This window comes from Podarcis vaucheri, assembly GCF_965113315.1.
Source record: "Podarcis vaucheri genome assembly, chromosome: 7".
Classification (NCBI taxonomy): Eukaryota; Metazoa; Chordata; class Lepidosauria; order Squamata; family Lacertidae; genus Podarcis; species Podarcis vaucheri.
Window position 1 is genome coordinate 15,878,000 of NC_138765.1, and position 23,343 is coordinate 15,901,342.

The window sequence follows — 23,343 nt, forward strand, 5'->3', positions numbered from 1 at the left end:
TTCTAATTCAAATCTCGATTTTCTATATCCAAATCCATTTTTCTTTTTATCATCTTTAAACATTTCATTAATTTGAAGATAATGGAACCAGTCATTCACAAAACCTTTGACCTCCTCGTAAGGTTTTGATTTCCATTGGTTATCCATCTCCTTCACTAATTGTTAATAGGTGGCCCAATTTTTACTCATATTTATCTTTTTCACACTCATTGCCTAAAGAGGCGATAGTCATCATGGTGTCTTACATTCTAATAAATGCTTATATCTATCTCACACCTCATACAATGACTTTCAAAATATGTGGTTCCCAAATCCTTTATGAGCTTTTACCTTATCATACCAAAAATATGTGTGCCATCAAAGATGAATAAATCAGCCAATTTCAGCATGGAGCTTTGAATTTCACTATGTCCCTCTGTGTCTTCTTGGCAAACACACAGCCCCCACTCCCAGACCTTACTGAACCATTTGTTCCCAAGAGTTGCCCACATCATGAATCTATAGCCTTTAAATATCTCCACATAAGACTCTACCTGCATCAGTTCTCTGCCTTGGTACATCTCTGCTCTGAGTCACCAAATCTTTCAAGAATGCAGAAAGCACTTCTGAGTGCCTGCCTCCTCTTGGCCCTGCTTTCTCCAGGTAAGAATCAACCTGCAGAATTGGATTCTTTTAATCATCTTTTAATGACACTGAAAAGACCATTAAGGAAATCTGCTGCAATAACCTCTATCTCCTTTATGCAGCAACATCTCTGATTTGTTCCTCCTGTCAGAGTAATGCAACTTCATGTAAAGGTGGAAAATCTGAGATTTGTCGCTCTAATCCAATCTGTGTCTCTGGTGTTCTGGATAATAATATAGGTGAGGTGGAACTTTTCACTTATACTTGTTCACCCCAATAAATGTTGTTCATGTGCAAATTAATATAATGTATTGATTATTACTTGCACCTAAAACCCAACTTTTTTCCAAAGAGCACTATGTGCTGTACATGGTTTTGGTACCAGTTGCAGTGTCACTCTCCCCTGTGTGAACTGTGTGAGTGAGAATGAACTCACTCACAAAATGATCTAGATTAAAAATGGCCACAAATTTATTGATTACTGATGTAGGTAGACTTTTGGCTCTGGCTTTGGTTATAAATCCATTCCACTTGCCTACTGAAGGGGTGAAACCACAGGGTCATGTCATGAAATATGGCCTCTCACCAGGCACCAATCTACCCAGATTGACTTGCTAAGGCCATCGCTGGGAACGGAGACTTCCATCGAGACCCTTCTAATGAGGTACCCTGATTACGCTGCTGGTTTACGCTGCACAGGGTAATTAGGTTCATCTATTGATTCAAGAACTGTGCATTACATAGTTTTTTCATGGAAGAGTAAAAAATTTAGTTAATAGGAACCATAATTAAAAATAAATACATTTGGAGGGAATTAATCAGAATTCTTGCAGATCTTGTGATTTGTTTCCTTTTGTTCTTCACAGTTCAACAGTATAAAGTGGCAACTTACCGGGGATGTGGTCATTCCAAACGTTGCCACTCAGGTGATTACAGTTTAACTTCAGCCAATGGTAAATACCTCCAGATGAAGGTCTTCTGCTGTGGAACATACAAGTGTAACAAGGAACCTCTCTATGGTGAGTTTCTGCATCTCTGAAAGTTAATGGCTTATTAACCCGTCATATAACTTCCACCCAGTTACAGGCAAAGTATAGCATCTTTGTTTTTCAGTCCATTCAGACACTAGGTGCAAGGGTCTAATAAGTATCTACAACTGATCTTTGAATCGTTCAAGTTACAAAAAAGGAGATTCCACCTAAACTTCAGGTAAAACTTTCTCACAGTAAGAGTTGTTTTACTGTGGAATGTTCTCAATCAGGACATTGTGGAATCACCTTATTTGAGGTTTTGAAGCAGAGATTGGATGGCCATCTGTCCTGGAGGCTTTAGCTCGGTATCCTGCATTACAGGGGGTTGGACTAGATGACCCTTAGGGTCCCTTCCAGCTCAACAGTTCTGTGATGAATCTGGAATGGATGAAGTAGATGGTCTCCTCTTAGGACGCAGAATACTTTAGTCCTCTTTATTCATCAGTCATACTTTATATGCATAAGGGCTGGGGCTGGAGGCAGAGAAAGAGAAAATAATATGGAAAATCTTGACACAGCTCTAAAAAATTTGGGGTCTGCGTCTGCTGACTACTTGCTTGCACCCATAGTAAGAGATATGATCTCCAAGAGAATGCAGCTGACTGTAGCTTCAAATACCCATATAGCTTTGAATACCCATATACAAAGCTTTGAATACCCATAAACTGTAGCTTTGAATACCCATATACAAAGTGAGAACTGTGGAAAATAGAATGAAAATGAGCATGCCTGAGAAAAGATGAAAAACAAAATCTTTATTTATAGACACTCAGCAGTTGTGCCTTTTCTGCAAAGTTGATGGCCAAAGTAGGGCACAATGTGGAGACAGCAAGTCCAGGTAAGATCAGAAGTTACTAGAAAGCATGAAATAAATGAAATAAAGTTAGCAGTAATGAGAAGGGGGGGGTGATGTTTATCAATATACTGACTGTAGGCATTTACTTTGGTAGTTCCACCTCGTGAGGATCTTTCCCCCAATGGTCTATGGTGCCCAGCCTGCTTCGGCCAAACCTGCGAAGGTCAGGGAACTGTCAGCTGCCTTGGCAATGAGACCAAGTGCATTGATTATTCTAGCGGGGCTATATGTGAGTAATATTTCCAATCAGCTAATAAAATCTGCTCCTCTGTCTCCTTATCACTGCCAGAAAAGCAATGTCTAATCTTTGTTTGCTTTTTATATGTGTTATGTGTATGTAGCTTTGATTTCTTTCTCTGAGGAAAAGGAGGGTGCTCTAGTCCTGTTCCGTATTCCAATCTACCCCTGTTACAATTGTGTAAGAGCTAGAGGGGACAGGCTCACTCATGGGCAGGGGTTTGCATTGTGTGGGGTGTTTACAAAGGTACAGTAGGCTCCTCACAGCACACTTTTGTCCTCCAATGGACAAGGGGCATCAAAAAATAGGGATACAAGGGGGGGGGGGTGTAGGACCAGATAGCACTGTTCTGCCTTGAAAGCATTGGTTCAATGTGTAGAAATCATTTATAGTCTATGGGTTGAAGTAAAATGGTAATTTCTACATCTGATACAAGCTGATGCAACCTGAGAATTTCCAGCTGACAAGTTTCTATTCTCTTTTGGATTCCAATCTACCACTGTTAAAATTACAGACAGACTCACTCAGGGGCAGGGTTTTGCATTGTGTGGGGAGCATAAACAAGTACAGCAGGCTCCTTACAACACACCCTTTTCCTCAAATGTGCAAGGGGCATCAGGGCAGAGGGATACAAGGGAAGGTGCAGAACCAGCCGGCACATAACTGCTCCTCTGCACAGCAGTATGAACCATTGGGTGCTGGTCCAGGAGGACTGTGTCTTGCCACACACCTTGGCCAAAAGTTGAAAAGAAAGGAGGCTGGGAGAAAGGCAAGTGGGTATAGCCTTGGTAAAAGTGACACATTTGGCCACCTGCTGGGCTTCATTGGTTCACTGGTTAAGTTTCCTAAGGCATGCACTAGTGGTGACTGGCTGACAGATTAATCCTACCATGTGTTGGTTCCAAACACACTAAGCTTTTATAAACATGGTCTTCCCTAGGACCTAATAAAGAACTCATGCAAACCTTATACTTTTTATTTCCCAGATGTATATGGTTTCCTTCCACCACTGACACTCAAAGGCTGTGCCACTGAAGACATGTGTGCCCTTAATGGAAAAAGATTTACATATGGCTATCTTCACTTAGAGCGGATTGTAACCAAATGCTTTGATGCTAAGAAAGCCTCAGAGCAGATCATTCTTGAAGGGTAGATAGGAGAGAGGAAAGCTCTCCTCCTTGTCAATTCCATTGTTCATGGTACCAGCAGAATATAATAACAGCTTATGTTGAGAGGAGGGGCTGAGGCCTACTGGGTTTTCTTTTTCACTGTTTGTGAAATTCATGATCAAAATAAACTCTTCTGACATATCTGTATTCTTTATCTGTATGTTTTATATATGCAGAATGTGTGGAATGATGAGAAAGGGTATTTGACAGGATATATGAGAATTGGCTTTGTGTTTTATTCAGCCCTACTTGCTTCTACTGCTAAATTTACATGGTAGCACAAAACCTCACACACACAAATGCCTCTGTCCTAAAACAGATATTTATTGGAAGATCCGTCAGCCAGTCATAGGCAGTCTAAGCATTAGACTGGTCAGTTGTGCATCACAAGACAGGGGAAATGTATCTCCAAAGAAGAGATCGCAGGTTTGCATAATATTCATCTTTGCTGATTTTTCTCTATAAATTCAAATTCATAATCTAGAAATTCATCTCACTATAGTGGTACAGGCTTAATTTTGAACTGTTTGCCTGCCCACTTAGTCCTCCCAATTCTAGTGGCTGATGGAAAGCCCTATTCTCTCTGCTTATTGTTCTTGGTCTTTAAACCAGAACTGGACCAGAGAAGCTTTCAAATGAAGGACGCCTTGAAGGAGAGGGTTGTCTTCTGACTGTTCATCTAATTCAGGACTGCCTTCTACAAAGATAGACATATGACTCACCCATAAGACATATAATTGCAATGCCAAAGTTGACAGATGTTTAGAGACAGATTGAAATACAATTTGAATGGATTAATAGAACAAAGTGCTCCTAGGTTTGAATCAGGTCACTGGACCAAGTGGTGCCTTCTTCAAACAGAAAATGAAAAGTACCTGAAAGTAAAGACTTTGTGATCAGTTAGATGTGGACAAAGTAAAATAAAGCCAATGCTTAATTCATCCATTATCGACATGTACTCTTATTATTAACCCCTGTTGATGCTGATTAGGGCTGCAGTGCTCATCAGAGACGTTTGAAGCCAAAACTCTCTCTCTCTCTCTCTCTCTCTCTCTCTCTCTCTCTCTCTCTCTCTCTCTCTGTGTGTGTGTGTGTGTGTGTGCCGATATTGGAATTTGAAGAACAAAAGGTTCCTTTTTACTTTTGTGGCAAAATAAAAAAGGGAGGGAGAGACAGAATGAGGTGGGCATGTTTTTGCCATGGAATTTGCAAGATTTGTTTTCTGGGTCAGTAACAATCTTACTTCTGAACATATAAACTTCAAGTATCAACACACTGATTTTCATTCCCTTGGGAGTCGATGATCTCATCATTCAGACAATTTTTATCTTTGTAAGTGAAGCAGGCTGGGCACTACAGACCATTCAGGGTAAGAGCATTGGTATCTGGAAGTGCCAAAATAAAACATACTGTTAGCATATGTAATTGTTTTATCTGTCTTTATATTTGCATGTTATATGGTAGTCATGCTTCCAAGAGCATTTTGGTTTTGTAGGGGCAGCTGCAAGCATTCGTAAATGAGAAGAATGTTCTAAATTCATTCCAACATGGATTCACATCTGATTATGGGACAGATGCACCCTTGGTCACCAAAATTTAGGACATTTACCAGAAGTGTGGCAGGAGGAATGTGAGTCTGCTTCTCCTGCTTGATCTCTCTGTGCCTTTTGAGCATGTCACCCTCCTTTATCGGCTCTGCAGAATTTGATTTGTGGGCTCTATGCTACATTGGATCCAATGCTATCTATGTGGTACTGCTTTCCCCAGTGCAATTTGCTGTCAACTGCATACTGTGTCCATAGCAAGTGAGGGGCTAACCATAGAAAGGAACACAGGAGATCTGTCTTGGGTTGAAATAGTCCAGAACCTGTATTGATTACAGGTGTATGCTTTGACCAAGGCATTGGATATGGATCCAGTATCAAGTAACCCACCTGTTGGCTGGTGAACAGGGTGGGTTCAGGCCAGAGTTGTGAGGTCACTCCTGACATGGACCAGGTGCTATGATCTTGCTTGAACTTCCATTGGGAGGGTTGTCATGACCCATTGGGCCCTGTGTGGGCTCACAGACAAAGGCTCCCCTCCTCAACCCATCCCAATGCGCTATCCTCAACCCATCCCAATGCCCTATCCTCCCTAGCTGTCAAGGTTGCTGCAAAATAGGTGAAAATCTGCAGAGCGGCCATTTTGCCTGCAGTTATCCCCCCCCCCTCCCCGGGTCTTAAAATGGTGACCGAACAAATCACACCAATGTATGGAAATGGAAATTGACTATAACTGGGGCAATGCAATAGTGCTGAAAGGAAATAAAGAATGGATGCTTTTATTTTCATTCTGTGGCCATTTACTTCATATCTTAGCTAAAAGCCTCTAAACAATGTATTATCTGCAGCATCACTGCAAAACCAGATGTTGTGGCCATGTCATGAACTTCTTGATGCTATGGTTGGAGAAGCTGACCACAGTTTGGATGGATGCTTCCATACAACCCTGATGGAATAACCAGATAATTTTGTAGAGAATCTAAGAGAGAAACAAATGTTATAAAGGTATGAATATTTATGTGGTAGCTGCCAAGATTTCAGAAGGGGTGTGTGTGTGTGTATATGTGTGTATCTTGTTTATGTGATATTTTGTAATACATTTATGAAAACAATTAAAATATACATTGTTGGAAAAATGGTCAGGTACCAGAAATAAAGTTGGTTTCCAGTAAAAGGGGGAATTCAGGGCATATGGATGAGGTTGGTACAGAAGAAGGGTGTGAAGCAGGTGCAAACGACTAGCTTGGTTCAAGTCAAGACAGTGTGACCAAAGGCAAGCAGTCCAAATAACTCAAAGTATCTTCACTCCTTCCCAAGAATCTGATGCGATTGAAACAAGTAGAAATGAAGTTGCAGAAAATGATTTCATCAGCTCTTGGTAATCACTTTATAGTAAATGTACAAGATTCAGTAAATATCTCTTTGTCCTTGGCATCTATCAATACCCCTGAGCTATGTTTGGCTTTCCCACCTAGGCAGTCCTTTTTCTGGGGCATGGAAGATGATAAAAATATATTCTCCTTCCATCTGAGTAAGATTCCACACCAAAAAAGAGCAAAGACAGAGGCATTGTCTCATTGCAAATACATCCCTTTATCCAAGAAAAACCCAGCAGCTTCCCATAGGCATTGGACACCTGAGTAGCAGCAGTAGTAGTTCACATTTGTGTAACAAATTATGGCCAGCAGTCAGTCTCTGAGAACATTGTTGGTGGTCATAGCATTGTGAGAAGATACTAAAAAATTGGGGGAATAATCAGAAGGCCTCAGGTTGGATGGTCGTGTGTCATTTAAGATTTAGTTGAGAATTCTGTATTGCAGCGGGTTGTACAAAATGGTGCTCAGAGTACGTTCCAACTCTATAACTCTATTCTTCTAGGATTTTATGATTCAGTGACTTAGAGGCCTTCTCAGAGCAAGAATCTAAGTAGGAGCTGTCCATGTGCCTACAATAACCCTACCACATTACCCCCAACACCAGTACAAGGCCTTGCTTGTTGGCTGAAAATCTGCTGTATCCTCACTACCCAAAACATTATTGGATTCTTTGAGGCATCTCTGCTCTAAACCTGCTATGAAGTGCAAGCCTTAAATATACTAAATAAAAGTCACACTCTTTTTTGATTTTAATAGAGAATACTAATAAAAATGAAAGGCTTGCAGTAGCCCGACTACACATATCACATATCATTCTGAGAGTTTCTCAGTTTAGTGGACACTTGAAAACAGTGGAACAGATGGAGTCAGTATTTTAAAAAAGATCGCTAAGGAAGTTGCTGCAGATAGAGCACTGGGTCCATTCATCACTCCTTGCATGCCTTCCCCCTGGTCAAATAATACTATTAAGTGGGTGGATTTTGGGAAATAGTCTTTCAGTAAATTAATTCAGTTGCTACCTTCTCTAGCACTGAGATCAGTCAGGGGCACTCAATGTACTCTACACAGCACCTGCTAAAAACATTCTTGTTTAGACAAGCAGACTGAGATGCTTAGAAAGTTGTTGCCGTTTTAATCTGTTTTAGTATTTTAACTCTTGTATATTCTGATGATTTCTCATATTTATCTGTTTGTAACTGCTGCTTTTTTCTTTTACATTCAAGTCATGTATAAATCTTAGGAAATAATGTATAAGTAAAACAGCATTGCTGGATATTTGGGATGGACCAAAGGGGAAACGGAGCAATGTAAAGCTAAAGAACGATTGGAATAAATTTTTAAGTTATATTGACGGTAATTTGGGAATTAAGAAAATCACAGTGGACGGAATTTAAAACCTGTGATGTAGAGAGTTAATACAATACAACTGCAGAAAGGTTATAAGTTTACCTAACCTAAACCGAGATGGAAGGAAGCCAATGAGTAATGTCTGTAAGTTTGTTTCTTTCATGTTAATATGTGTTAGTATGATCTTTATTTTCTATTCTTTTTCTTTTCTCTCTTTTACTTTTCTTTTAATCTTACCTTTTAAATGTCTGTGTGTTTGTTGATGTAGTTTGCAAGAATTCAATAAAAATATTTTAAAAAGGGGGAAACGGAGCAGGAAAAGTGTTTGTTTGGTTTTTCTTAGTTTGACCTTAGAAAACACATTACTACAATTTTAATTATTATTTTTTTGGAATAAATAAAGAAGCACAGTTTGACTATGCTAGTATCTGGGTAGCTTACAATGTTTTTATTTCTCAGTTTTTTTCAAACGTATAATTAAAATTTCCCTACATAAGTGTAACAGAGAGGAACTGTGCATTGTTGTATGTTAAGATATGGTAGCATGTGCTATTGTCAAGTTATCTCTTATCGAGGTTTGTATTATTGAGTACTTTTTTTACCAGAATAGTAGCAGTGTGTGTTTAATGAACTGAAAGCAACCAAGCACCTTGTGATATCTCAAGCACTAGCAACTTAAGATAGAAAAAGCAAAAAATGGTGATAAATATTGACCCAAGATGGTTTAACTGAAAGAACTTCTAAATGTGCAAATCAAGCTATTATAAAGTGCATTTTGCCGCTAGTGGTACAGCTACAATTAAGCTCCTGAATTTTGCATGTGATGGTTATTAAATATATATTAACAATTTTGTAATCAGATAATTTGTTTTTCAGAAACACAAATTCTGACAGATAGTACACGTCTTCCATATCCAGCTTGGCATCAGGGCCACATGAGCTTCAGGGCAATAGCTAGGAAAACAGCTTCAGTGGAGCATAGGGAGAGATACCAATGGAGATGTGATTTTCTAAGAAACCTCACATTTAAGTCTGGCCTTGGAATTCCAAGTTGATTGATACAATTTGATGGGAATTCCATGAAGATTTTGTGGACCCCTCTTCCACTCACTCCCAGTATTGATTTAATAGGAATGCATGTCAGCAAACAAAACCACAGCCCACCTGAAGATCTGTGCTAAACTCAAACAGTCTTCTTTTTCCAGCTGTCTACTTCTTTGGAACTTGTATCCCCACATTTGAGCTACTATGGAAGCTCATTGTTTCCCTTACTTTCAAAACTGTCATTCAGTGTGTCAATGCTTTTATAAATTGCAGGGAGTTGGACAATACCCTATGGGCTCATTCATGAGCCAGAAAATCCAATTAAATGTAGGAAAATATGGATGATGTAGATAAATAAATAGATGTTGATTGAAACAGCTTTCCCATGTTCTGATGCTGTTAGGGGGTGAAAATAATCACCCCGGGACTTTCTCTCTAAGCTCCTGACTATTCCTCTTCTTCTGAAACTGCACACAGGGCTCAATGATGCTTGCTTGTTTCTGGCCATTGTGTGCAGGATCATGGACAACTCCAAGAGAGCAACTTGCACTCATGAAAGCTGGGGCCAAACAGAGACCTTCTGTGGATGCATCTTTTTAAACCCTCCTAAATACCTCCCATCATGCCTAAAGACTGTATCTTCCTGTTTGTGCAATGATCTCCCCAGGGAGCCTTTCCTGTCACCTTCATAATGTATCTTTAGGTGTCAGGCAATATACATCTAACCAGACATTTGGATGATTAGACACTTCGATAGCCCCCAACATCCCATTGAGGGAAATTGGGACATAACCCGACCCCTCCAAAACTTAAAACCACCCCACCACCAACGCCTGCCTGCACTTTCCACAGATACATCCACCCCAGTGACCCCCAATTCCTGTTGGACCCATCAATGGAGGCGTGGCACCTCAACAATTTAAAACCACCCAATAGCAGACAATTCTGGCCTTTCTGCTACATATGAAGGCAAATCACTTTACATCAAAGTGGTATTATTTGTTCGCTTTCATAATTACACTATTGTGTTGACTCACGTCCCAGGTTTTTGATCGGCTTATGAGATTTAAGGGGTTTAAGAACTATACCCATTTTATAAATAAATATTAACATTCTCATTCACTGATTCAACCACTCTTTCCAATGCTCTGATGAGGGACTAATGTGAACATTTGTTTTTCCTTTTCCTGATTTTCCCACTTTCCCACGTTGTGTCACACCAAATTATTGTGCCTATAGGAAAATAGGAAACCATCCTCCAGGAATTATAACAACAGCTGCCTTAAATATTTTCTCAAGGGCCATGCAAATAACTGTTATAATGCTTCACAAATCTCATACCACCTTGATACAAAATAAAAAAATTGCTTCCAGTAGCACCTTAAAGACCTACTAAGTTAGTTCTTGGTGTGAGCTTTCGTGTGCATGCACACTTCTTCAGATGCCTTGATACAGTGTTGGAGAAATTAATAATCTCATAAAACTTTATTTTTATGATTCCATTTTCATTTGAGTCAACGTCATAGCTAAGCCAAAAAGGCCTGTACCTGCCTTTTACAGTACTGAACTAACTGCTTTTAGTTACCTTAATCAATGAATGCCCATTCCAGAAAACTAAAAAGAATAAAGTGTTAAAATCCATGGTGGCCATTGTATGCATGAAAGGAGAATTAGCTAGGCATAGCAATTCTGATTCATCTTGAATTGTTTTGTGGACAGAGAACATTGGAAGTATTTTAACGAACAAGAGAATTGGTCAACGTCTTAATCCCACCATTAGTCAAAATCTTTCCCCACTACTGCCCCACTTTTCATCTTTCTATTTCAACTGGCATGCAACATTCTGGGGCTTCTGACATACCCAGTCCTCGTTGGGCTGTTTGGAGTTTGGGTGTTAGCTTGTTGTTGTTTTCTTTGAATTGTTTTGTTTGCTTAAGATGTTTTGTACTTCTGCACAGCAGCTAATGGGACATGGAACAGTGTGCTGCATGTCATCTTTGATAGTCAGAGTACTATTAAGTGGCTGAATTTTGGGTAATAGTCTTTCAGGAAAATAATTCAGTTACTCTGCAGGATTTTTTGCTAGTACTTTTTCTAGCACTGAGAACAGTCAGGGGCACTCACTCCAATATTCAGTGCATGTCATAATGTCCCTAACACTGTCCAATTCCCTCGAGCGCTATCTAGCTTGGCTACTTCAGCAGTCCCCTGTGCCATATCTTGAGTCTTTAGCTGTCCTTTGATTTGAGGCATGGGGGAATTTTTTAAAAAATACTCATGTGAAGCAAGTTAGAACCCATTCTGAGTTATAGGAAAGGCTGCAGTACTGTTTTTTTTCTTCAGTATATTGCTTTGTCCATCAAGTCCACAATAACTTCCCATAGTCCCTTGGACATTGAGGTAATACAGAGATAGCAAACAGTTGCAGAGCAATTGTCCTTATTTCTTCTGAATAGAACCAATGTGTTGCAGAGCTTTTAATTAGATTAGAGAGAGCCATGCTAGCACTTGTGGTGGGGCTGTCCAAGAAGAGAACTTTTGGGGTGTATGGAAATACATTCAGAAATGTATAATATTGTATATATAAGGTTTTATGGGAACAATCCTCCCCCATCAATTTGTTAGTTTTACAAAAGGCGTTGAAGGGTTATCCAGACCTAGATAATAGTTCCAGTAGTAGATAGGTAGCCGTGTTGGTCTGCCAAAGTCAAAATAAAAAAAATTCCTTCCAGTAGCACCTTAAAGACCAACTAAGTTAGTTCTTGGTATGAGCTTTCGTGTGCATGCACACTTCTTCAGATACACTGATGGTGTTTTCTGGTCACATCTGTTTGGATTCTGTGGTGGAAGCAGTCAATGTACAAGTCCAGTGTGGTATTGCGTCCATCAGGAGGGGTCCATGTGGAGTCCCTTTTTGTGTAACACTTTTTTGGTGGTAGTTGGTGGTCGGTGTTCAGTTGGGAGGGTGGTTGTTGTTCTCCAGTGGGTTGAGAGGTGTTGTGTTGTGAAGTTGTTGTTTGTTCTGATTTGTCTTGTTGTTGTGTGTGTTGAAAATACTCCTTCAGGCGTAAACGGCGGAAAAATGCTTCCAAGTCCCCGTAGAACTGAATCATGTGTGGGGATTTGGCAGGGCAGAATGACAGTCCACGTGAAAGGACTGATTCCTCGGCTGGGCTGAGTGCTTGTTGTGAGAGATTGACAACATTGTTGATCTTGTTTTGATTAGTAGCCTGTAGGTTGGAAAGGTTAGAGAGTTTCTTGTTTTTCTGTTTTTTCAGTAGCTCCAGTTGAGAGTGGTAAATGTTTTGTTTTTCCTTTTGGAACTCTTGCCAAGCTTGGTGGTTCCTGATAGAGTTGTCTAATACAAGGAGTTCCTCCTTTATTAGCTTCTGTTTAGAGTAGAGAACGCTGATCAGATGTTTGAGCAGCTTCTTAGAGAAAGTGTTGCATAGTTTTCTTGCATATTCAGTGGGATACGTGGATTGTAGAGGGTTCTTAATTCTAAGACCCTTGGGTATAATGTCCAGGTTCTTGCATTTAGTAAGAAAGAAGATATCAGTCTGTACCTGTGCAAGTTTCTTGGTGAGGTTGATGGACTTCCATTTCATGCGGCTCAATGTGGTGCCTTCCATGGTTCCAGTAGTAGATAGGTAGCCGTGTTGGTCTGCCATAGTCAAAATAAAAAAAAATTCCTTCCAGTAGCACCTTAAAGACCAACTAAGTTAGTTCTTGGTATGAGCTTTCGTGTGCATGCACACTTCTTCAGATACACAAATCTGAAGAAGTGTGCATGCACACGAAAGCTCATACCAAGAACTAACTTAGTTGGTCTTTAAGGTGCTACTGGAAGGAATTTTTTTTATTTTGACTAGATAATAGTGCTTACAATTTTAAACGTTTTAGGACTCTGTGTCATATATACTCATATTAGTCTGAGAGTTTATCAGTTTAGGCAAAGCTTGAAATCAGTGGAACAGATGGAGGTCATTATTTTAAAAAAGATTGCTTCCCCCTGGTCAAATCACTGAGAACAGTCAGGAACACTCACTGTATTCTGCTCAGCACCTGCTAAAAACATTCTTGTTTAGAAAAGCCTACTGAAAGGCTTAGAAAGTTTTTGCAATTTTAATCTGTTTTAGTATTTTAACTCTTGTATATTCTGATTTTTATCAAATTTAAATTTAAAATTTGTAGGATAAATCTGAAATATATTTGACATACTTGCAAGTGGGGCTTTCATGTTTTATATAGACTTACTGTTCCATCTCCATCCAATATACCTTTAAGTTCATAAACATTTCACAAAAACTCCTGCATTGACTTCTATCACTTTAATGCAGTGACAACTCTGAAATGCTCCTACTGTCATCGTAATGCAATCCCATGTGAAGGTGATACACCTGAGGTCTGCAGTTCCACCCTCCCCTGTGCAGTGAGTACTGTGGGGTGAAATAGAATGAACTTACACAGACAATGATCTGGATTAAAAATGATGTAGGTGGAATTTGGGCTCAGGCATTGGCTGTATATCCATTTCAGGGCATCCATGTAATATAAAGCTAACATGAGTTACGAGTAAATTGTAGAATAATTATATAGAAATAAATTCTGAGAAGTGTCTGGCAACAGCTAATGGAACTCAAAGATGAATAAATTTTGGCACAGAGCTGTGAATTTCACTATGTCCCTCTGTATCTTTTTGGCAAACACACAGTACCCACCCCCAGACCTCACTGAACCATTTATTCCCAAGAGATGCCCACATCATGAATCTATAGCCTTTAAATATCTCCATGTAAGACTCTACCAGCATCAGTTCTCTGCCTTGGTACATCTCTGCTCTGAGTCACCAAATCTTTCAAGAATGCAGAAAGCACTTCTGAGAACCTGCCTCCTCTTGGCCCTGCTTTCTCCAGGTAAGTAGGAACCAGCAGAATTGTATTATTTTAATCATCACTGTGTGATCCTGTCTCTCTCTGTTCTCTGCTGAAGTGTGCTGCACATCAGCGTCCTTCTATGACACTACCTGAAAGATAAAGAGAAAACAAGAAACAAAAGAAAAGAAAGCAGGAAAAACAGAAAGGATATTTTTTTTAAAGGACTTTCAATTATACAAAAGTTATACAAAAGAAATTATTCAAATATTCACTCTAGAATTACACCCAACTACTTTACTTTCTGTTAAGCAATATTCCCTGAATTTCCCAACACAAGGCAGAGCTTTAAGCACTAAACTGTAAATGGAAAGCACAAGGCAAAAGGTAAGTGTGGCTGAGCTCTTGATTTGTGAGATTTCATGCCAGACAGGGGCGGAGGAAGGGGGTCCATTGGGGGTGGTCTGCCCTAGGTGTCACCACTGAGGGGGGTGACAAAATGCCGGGCGGCACTAATCGTGGGGCCTGCAGCATGCCGGAGCCACTCTCCTGGGAGTGACACAGTGGCTTGGGCGCCCACAGATTCCACACTGCCCCAAATGGTCTGCCCGCTGCCTCCCCCAGCTGTAGGGCAGCTGAGTGGGAGAGGGCAGGCAGACTCCTCGGAGGCACCACGGAGCAATCCTGCCCGGACTGTCCCTGCCCCCATGGGCAGTTGGCACTACCCTTAGGAGCTGGGCATGCGTGCCATCCCAGGCACCCAATATGGCTTGTTCCATTGCTGATGCCAGATGGCTATCTAGTGCATAATGCTGTGTGCTCTGGACTGCAGCCTTTTGTGAAAGATGTGGTGTTTTTCTACCTATACTTCATATCATGATAAGAAATGCTCCTTGGATGCTTTCTTTGAAGAGATTCCCAATAAGCTCAGATGTCAACAAAGAAAACAGACTTTTTTTTGGGGGGGTAAATAGCGAGATGTGGGGATATGGATGGTGTTGACACTGAAGATGTTGCCTATGGGTTGCTCTATTTCATGTGCAGCTAATAATAATAATAATAATAATAATAATAATAATAATAATAATAATTTATTTATATCCAGCCCATCTGTCTGGGTTTCCCCAGCCACTCTGGGCGGCTTCCAACCAAATATTAAAAACATAATGCAGCATTAAACATTAAAAACTTCCCTAAACAGGGCTGCCTTCAGGTGTCCTTTAACAGTAAGATAGTTGTTTATTTCCTTGACATCCATCGGGAGGGTGTTCCACAGGGTGTAGTCCACTGCCGAGAAGGCCTTCTGCCTGGTTCCCTGTAACCTCACTTCTTGCAATGAGGGAACCGCCGAAAGGCCCTCGGTACTGGACCTCAGTGTCCAGGCTGAATGATGGGGGCTTTAAAGGTCAGCACGAACACTTTGAATTGTATTCCAAATGTATTTTTGAATGCTTCAGTTGTTGTTTTTTAATTGAACTGTCAAGAAGTGGACAGGTTTGGCAGATGTGGTCTACTATCTGGATGACATCCTCTTTATATGTCCTGCTGAGGCAGGCTGGTGTTCTCATGTTCTCACCTGACACAGGAATTTAGTGATATGGTAGAGGAAATGATGGTTCCTCTGGGAAAGGAAAAGACAGAGGGGCCTAGTGCAGCATGAACTTTGCTAAGTATAGAGCTGGATTCAGCCAAGCAGTGTTCAAGGTTACTTCATGAGAGTTGCAGGAGTTAGTGGTTTAAATTTTTCATGCTGGGTGGTGCTGCAAGGCCAAGAATTTATGAAACATTTTTGTGATGCTAGTTTATCATAGAGAGAGTCTGTCTAAGGGACATTGGGATCAATTCTTTTTGGACTGGGTCTGCATCCACAGCAGCCTACCTAGATATGTCCAAGGATGGCTTCCATTTCTGCTCTGCAGCAGGAATGGATGCCTCCCTCAACATTGCAGGGAGAAGCAGATAAAGATAATGAGAATGTTGGGGGTTAAACCATTCTCTGAATTCCTCTCTGGGCTTGAGAGGAATTGTCTTTCATCCTTGGTTTGCCCTGAGGTCTGGCACTCACTTCCTCATGGAATGTGAGGGTAGGCAAAGGCACAGGGTGCAGAAGCATTGTGTCTGCCGCAACCCCCCAACTCCGTTTCTCAAAGCAGAGGCTACACTATTAATGGATTTTAAAATTGGCTTTAAAATAACAGTACATGATGGAAGATTATAGAACTTTCCAAAAAAATAATAATAATTCCTTGGTAGGCAGTAATAAATGATATCACAACATATCACACATGGAATATCATGGTCTTTTACTTCCACTTACACAGGCTTACTTTTTACCTCAACCTTACATCCCTAAACCCCAGGTGACTGCTTCACTGCCATTGGCTCATCCCACAGCTTGGCTGCACTAATGACTCTTGGGTTAATCTGCAGCAGAACCTGTCTTCCTTAGTTGCTCTTTGCACATTGCCCGGTGCACTTGACTAGGAGAGAGATTGCCATATAGGCTTTGCACTTGTCATTTTTGTTCCCAGATTCTTTTTTCTTTCTTTTTTTGGTGTCGTTACCATTTTAACTGTAATTTAATTTTATAGAAAAATAATTCTGTCAACTGCCTTGAAACAACTAATGAAATCAAAGATGAATAATTCAGCTAATTAAATCAAAGATGAATCATTCAAAGATGAACCATTCAATTAATTTCAACACTGAGTTTTGAATTTCAACATGTCTCTCTTTGTTCTCTTGACAAATACACAGGTCCCATTGCCAGACTTCACTGAACCATTTCCCCCCACACTTTGACTGTAATATGAATCCTTGGCCTTTAAATATCTCTAAGTAAGCCTCTGTCTCCATCAGTCCTCTTGACTGGTCCATCCATGTTCTTGAGTCTCCTTATTTTTCTAAAATGATGAAAGAGCATCTGAGCACCTGCCTCCTCTTCACTCTGCTTTCTCCAGGTAAGTAGGAACCAGTAAAATGGGATTCTTTTTATCCTTTTTAGATGACACTGAAAAGCCTTGCTCCTTTTGAGGGAATGAGAATGGGGACAGGAGATGAGAATAATGGGGGGGGGGGGAATTATAGAATTTTAAAGTTGGAAGGAACCCCCTTCTATGCATAGAGTGCTACTCTCTGTGTTACAATGCTATTATTGTTTCACAAAATAGACCAAACCATTTCTGCTTTGATATACCTACATGCTTGTGCCAATAAAGGTTTCAGAAAGCAGTCTCTTGGGTCTCTATATAAGGAGCAGGCTAAGAGATAATGAGTGATGTCTTCTACCTGAGGCTGATCACAAATACAAGATCTGTCTGTTATAGCAGTCACTGAAGGCTGTGTTGGGCATCCCTTGGAAATTGGCAATTCAATAGTGGCATTTGTTAAGGAAAGTGGCAAGCATTTGATCAGATAACTTGCGCTAGAATACTCTATTTTTGGAGTGGATACCAAGGGGAAATTTGGGTGTTTCTAATTAGTTGCATCCCCTTTTCTTGACACTTATTCAAGGGCAATGCAGAGCTCAGTTCAGAGAAACTAGAGGTAGTTTAAAACATACTGATATTCAATTCCATATAGCACAAGGCATGGAAATGCTACACTGGAATAGTAGCAATTTTAACAATATATATTTAATTGAGCACATTCCGCTCCACCTGGATAAAAACTGCTGAAATTCTTGATGGTAGAGAGTATAGCTTCCGTTTTTTATTCTACACAGTTTCAAAAACTTTAATGGAGTTTGACTCAGATACTCAGATTTCAATGCCATAGAGAATTTGAGTACCCCTATGATTTTCTATGTTTAACTTTCATTGACACTTTCAGGAGAGTGTTCTGTGTATTGTGTTCTTGGTCTAGGCTTTCTTATTTACGATATGTACTGTACACCTCCAAGAGTTTTTTCAGGACTCATTAAGAAAAAAAGAGGTGCTCTAAATTTATTCACTTTTTGCTTATTATTTAATATATTATTTAATTTATTAATTTTATCTAAGTATGTATTTATTATTAAATTTATGTTCAAAACATAAAATCATGGGCACTCATCAAGAGAGAGATCTCTCTTTTCCTAATTACTGGAGAAGGGGAAATTGCCTTGGATAAATATGACACCCAATCATTAATAAAAAAAGTTATAGCCTTCCAGTTTATCACACATCTACCCTCTTGCATGCCACCTCCTTAGGAAGAAGGACATCTTCTCCCACATTATAGTACTTTGACTAGTTAGGAAAACAGGAGTTGGATGATTAACATGCATTTGACTTCACTATTTCAAAGAATAAATCTGAAATATATTTTATATTTGCATACAGGGTTTATGTGTTTTATATAGCCAGACTGTCTCATCCCAACCCAATGTACCACTAACTTCATTACCATGTCAAGAAATCTCCTGCAGCAACCTCTGTCTCCTTTATGCAGTGACATCTCTGACATGTTCCAATTGTCGTTTGCCACGTGATGATGAAGCTTGTGACGTCGTTAAATATCCACATCGTGTCTGTAGGTCTTATGGAATCTGCTCCTCTGGTGTTCTGCAGAGCAATATATGTGAGTGAAATCTTCTCACTTACTCTTGGTCACCCCAAGGAATGACTTTCATGTGTAAATTAGTATTATTTATTATTTATTTATTGCATTTATATCCCACCTTTTCTCCAAAAAGCACAAGGTGGTGTACATGGTTCTTCCTGTTACAGATATCAAATATTGCACAGTTTGAAGTGACTGGAATCATAAGAACTGACTCCTTTGAAAATGAAATGTTGTTTATGAAATATTGTTTAAACTTTTACTGGCTGAACTTTCTTCAAAACAGAATTAAAACATCAAAAATATCCATATAATATATTGTGCTGTCCAGCACAGGCTCAGCGTCTTATAAAATATGAAATAATCCAAACTGACCTATAAGCAAAGGTCGCTTTCTCTCTCTCCAGCCTGCTTTTCTGTCTAAAGGATGTTTGTTCTCCCTTCAGGAGAGTCATTTACATGTTTTGTCTGTAGCTTTTAGAGAGATGACTCTATTTGCATCTTCACACCACAGAAGCAAAGACTCAAAGGCAACTCTTTTTGAAATGGGGATTTCAACCCAGTACCTCTCTCATGACCTCAGGTTTACAACGCTGACATGTTAGCTAACCGAGAACAATAATCAGTTAGTTAATCATTAACTCTGCAAGGAGCTCAGAGTCCTTTAGAAATGCTCAGTGTTACCAATACATGTTTAGTCATTTTCCATTTTCATACATACAGATTTTTTCATTTCTATGTGAATTAAACCACTATACTTAACACTTCCCCCATGCATTTAACCTTGTGAGGTAGGTTAGGCTGAGAGGCAGTGAGTGTTGAACGTCACCCAGTGAGCTTAATGACTGAGTGGAGATTTGAACCCTGGCACCTCATGTCCTAGCCTGACACATAGCAGCCATCCTCTGTCTCATGAATTTACTCCAACATTGGTTGTCTCTTTCCATCACATTTCAGTTTCAGCATAGAGATCATGGCATGCATCAGACCAGGGCTGGCTAAGCTATGGTCCTCTAGAAGTTGCTGGACCACCACCCACATCCACCTCAGCCAGCATGGCCAATGGATGGAGATGGCGGAAGCTATAGTTCAGTAAATTCTAGAGGGCCACAGTTTAGCCATCCATGCATTAACCAGCGATCTGCACTATACCAGAAGCCATAAACTCTGGTTTGATTTTGGTTGGACTTCCATCATAAGGTGAGGCGGTAAGTTAATTAAATTATTACAAATTCAATGCATCATTTGTGGCAGCTGTAGCTTTTTTCTCTTCTTGCTGCTGCACCAGATGGTCCAGATTAGATTGTACAAAGAAAACAGATGGTTGTCCTAGAACCCTACTTCTCCTTCCTGCATTATTCCAAGTATCAAGGGAGCTGACACATAGCACAGTTCATCCGCAGCTCAGAGAGAGACAAGGCAGCACCAGATACCTTGCAGTTAGTCTTTTATTAAAGAATCTTAACAGAAAACACACAGAGACACCAAAATACACACTATACCAAGCAGTTGCTGAGACTGTCTTGCACCTCCCACTTCTCTCCATTCCCTCTGTGTCAGGACCCTCCCTCCATCTACAGTGAGTCCCAAGAGACCCTCTCTATCTTTGCCTGGTTCTCTGCACTGTTATGTGTATCAAATCCCATGTTCTGGGAGTTTGCAGGCCGTCAACAGAAATACTATTAGGGGGGCTCTGTGGTAAAGCTGCTAAGTCTGACTCCTCTCTTTGCTTCTTGTGGGGGCACCTGCTTCCCCCCTCCATTTTCCTTGTCCTTCAAGCTCCCAATCTTTACCTCCTCTGGGATGTGTCCAGTTATGCAGCACCAAATCCGGGCTCCAAATCCTCTTCCTCTGTACATTCCCCGGGGAGCTCTTCATCAGACAGTTTTCACCACTCCTTGTCATCTAGCCAGTCCCTGACAGCAGGCATAGAGACACCAGGCATGGAGTTGAGTAGCAAAACTGATTCTTTATTCAAAGACACAAAACATAAACAAAGCATTCCACAGGCAGGTCTAGCCCAATGAAGCATTTGCCAGAGCTGAGGATATGAGCCTTCTACTTCATCCTAAAGCACCTCCCCAGCTGGCTGTCTTCCCAGCAGTCTCCTCTGAGGCGAGGCTCTCTGTGCCTTTTGTTCTGCTACATGGAAAACCCTTCTAGTTCTTGGAGACAGGGGAGGAGGGGAGAGGAAAACCATGGAACTGTCAAAGTGTCAGCTTCTTCCTTCTCAGTTACCTCACTCTGACTCAAGCCTGTTACTTGCTTTGCCTCCAACCTGCCTGCCTGCCCGCCCCCCTCCCCCACCTTCTACCTCTGATCTGTCTTTTGAATAGCACCATCATTCTTCTGGCTCAGAGGCTTCCCCCTCTGATGTTTGGGGGGGGGGGGGTCCCTGGCTGTAGCCTCCCACCATTCCTCCTTGTCTAGTCAGTCTCTTACATCAGCATCCTGTGAAAGAAGATGTGTGTTGTGATGTCATCAGTCGCAGAGACCCTGGGCCCCTTAAGTTTGTTGCAGGGGGATAGTAAAATCAAAGTGCAATGATACTAAGCCATGCATCTTCATACACTGTGCATTTTGGAGGGATTAATAGGATTGTTGTCTCAAAAGCAGATACATCTTCCTTTTATCCTGAGTATCCAGTAATTTTAGAACACAAGGAAGAGCTATATGGCCTCTTGGCTTCACAAAGGCCCCTCGAACATTGAGCATCTCTAGGTTTCAGCTTCCATTTCTCTCATTGCCTGCATGCCCTGGAATAATAACCTGAGATACAAGATTGTGGTATAAAGGCAGAAATTTATAGACCCACTACAATTTGTGGGTCTTCAGCAACAATGATCAACAAGTGCAGGCTGGGACAACTGTGCAATAAGTGAGGGAAACCTGTCTGTATAACACCCTAGACAAATGATTCCTCCATCATCAGAATGGTGCAAATTCACCCCATCTGGGAAATCAGATGCCCTTTTCATCTGCTACATCTTTCAACTAGTATCTTCCAGACAGACAAATTTATTCCAGTCTCTACTAGAAATGGGTGAATGTGTCAATTTTTGTTTCTTTTACTTTCTCATTTCCCCCAAACTTATATAGTGCTTTGCACAGTAAGAAAATAAATAACTCATGAAAATGTGTCAACATTTGAGAGCAATTTTCTCCTAATAAAACATTTTCGTGCAGTTGTGACTAATAAAAATGTGATTGTAAACCATTTCCCCTTAATACAATATACGTGTGTCAGTTCTTTTAACTAATATAGCTGAGTTGCATTCAGCTAAGTACTGCTCTGAGTAAATACAGTGGTACCTCGGGTTAACAACAATCCTATTAATCCCTCCAAATTTGGTCGATTCGTGTCCATGACAGGTGGGCCTCAGAAAAAAAGGTTCCTTCTTTACCCAAGGGGTTCTTTGTCCTCCATATGTCAATCACATCCATATTGTCTGTCATTTCAAAGAAAGTTTTGGGGAGTCTGCCGTCTGTTGTTAAGTTTTGGTTTTGAGATTTGTCCATGTTTGTTGACACCACCCCATTCATATCTCCCATCATAATGATGTTAGAATAGTCCATATAGTCCAGCATAGTCTCATGCAGCTTCTTGTAAAATTCTGATTTCCCGTCATTTGGTGCATAGATTCCTAATATCATAATTTTCTCTCCTTGTGTTTGAATTTCAATTGCCAAAATTCTTCCTTGGTCATCCTTAAATAAAAATTTTGGTGACAGGTTCTCCTTTGCATATATCACCACACCTCTTTTTTTGACTTTGTCCGATGAGATAAATTCTTGACCTAATCTTTTATTAATTAGCACTTTCCTATGGAGCCTAGTCACATGTGTTTCTTGAAGACATATTATATCCAGTTGTTCTTTCTTCAAAATATGAAATATCCTCCTTCTTTTTTCCGGAGAATTTCCGCCATTTATGTTCCAACTAAGTAGCTGCAGAGACATCCTGTTCTATTATATTGTTCTTAAAGTGGGGTTTCTTCCTTTTCCTCAGATCCCGAGGGTGTAGGCGTTGGCCCGCCTCCAGGCGGTGCTGGTATAGGTGGAGGTGGTGGCCAAGTTGCTCCTTTTTGAAGATCTTCCCCGAGGTCGTGCAGGAACTTTTGATTATCTTCAATTGTTCTAATTTTAACCTTCTTTTCTTTGTAAGTAAAGGATAACCCTTGTGGAAACTCCCACCTATAAGGTATTGCGTTGTGTCTCAGCAATTTTGCTAACTCTGTGTAGGTGGCTCTGAGGTCCAGTAGCTGTCTCGGGATATCTCTGTATATTTCCACCCTTTTGTCTTGTATTTCAATTGCTTTTTTAAAGTGAAGGCCTAGAATCTTGTCTCTCTCTTCCTTTGATCTTAAAATTATCAAACAGTCTCTGGATCTGTCCTTCCTTACCAATCTTCCCAGTCTAAATGCCGAAACAATTTTAAAGTCTGTGTCTTCCTTTATACCCCAGAACTTGGAAAATTCTTGTGTCAAATATCCAATCAGATCTCCTTGCTCAAGTTCTGGGATGCCTCTCAATTTAAGGTTGTTCTCGCGGTTTTTCAATTCCACCATTGACAGGTAGGCTTGTTGTTCACCCACCTGTTTGTGCAGAGGCTTAACTTCTCCCTTTATCTCCTCGACCTCCTTCTGTAAGACTCCCACTTTCTGAATAGCTTCCCCAGCTAATTCACGATTTTCAGCT

General features: G+C 40.4%; 2 protein-coding genes across 4 annotated transcripts in view; both read left to right on the plus strand.

Annotated features, from left to right (window-relative positions):
• LOC309537968 (phospholipase A2 inhibitor NAI-like) overlaps nucleotides 1-4,822 on the plus strand; it is a 92,575-nt gene extending 87,753 nt beyond the window's left edge. The window contains exon 6 of the mRNA XM_082233142.1: nucleotides 3,903-4,822. The gene's annotated coding sequence lies outside the window, so the exon portion shown is untranslated. The remainder of the gene's footprint in view (nucleotides 1-3,902) is intronic.
• On the plus strand, nucleotides 120-18,669 carry LOC309537957 (phospholipase A2 inhibitor and Ly6/PLAUR domain-containing protein-like). Of its 3 annotated transcripts, none has more exons than XR_014222073.1 (6): nucleotides 120-642; nucleotides 747-863; nucleotides 1,491-1,643; nucleotides 2,606-2,740; nucleotides 16,861-17,063; nucleotides 18,426-18,669. XR_014222073.1 is itself a non-coding variant. In XM_082233116.1 (5 exons), exons 1-5 carry the CDS (start codon nucleotides 408-410, stop codon nucleotides 3,900-3,902), a joined length of 807 nt encoding a protein of 268 aa, XP_082089242.1. In that variant the 5' UTR covers nucleotides 139-407; the 3' UTR covers nucleotides 3,903-3,910. The 3 variants fall into 3 exon arrangements, 1 of the variants encoding a protein (XP_082089242.1); XR_014222074.1 differs by having other exon boundaries at nucleotides 18,535-18,669; XM_082233116.1 differs by lacking the exons at nucleotides 16,861-17,063; nucleotides 18,426-18,669 and adding an exon at nucleotides 3,736-3,910 and having other exon boundaries at nucleotides 139-642.
• The last annotated feature ends 4,674 nt before the right edge of the window (nucleotides 18,670-23,343 follow it).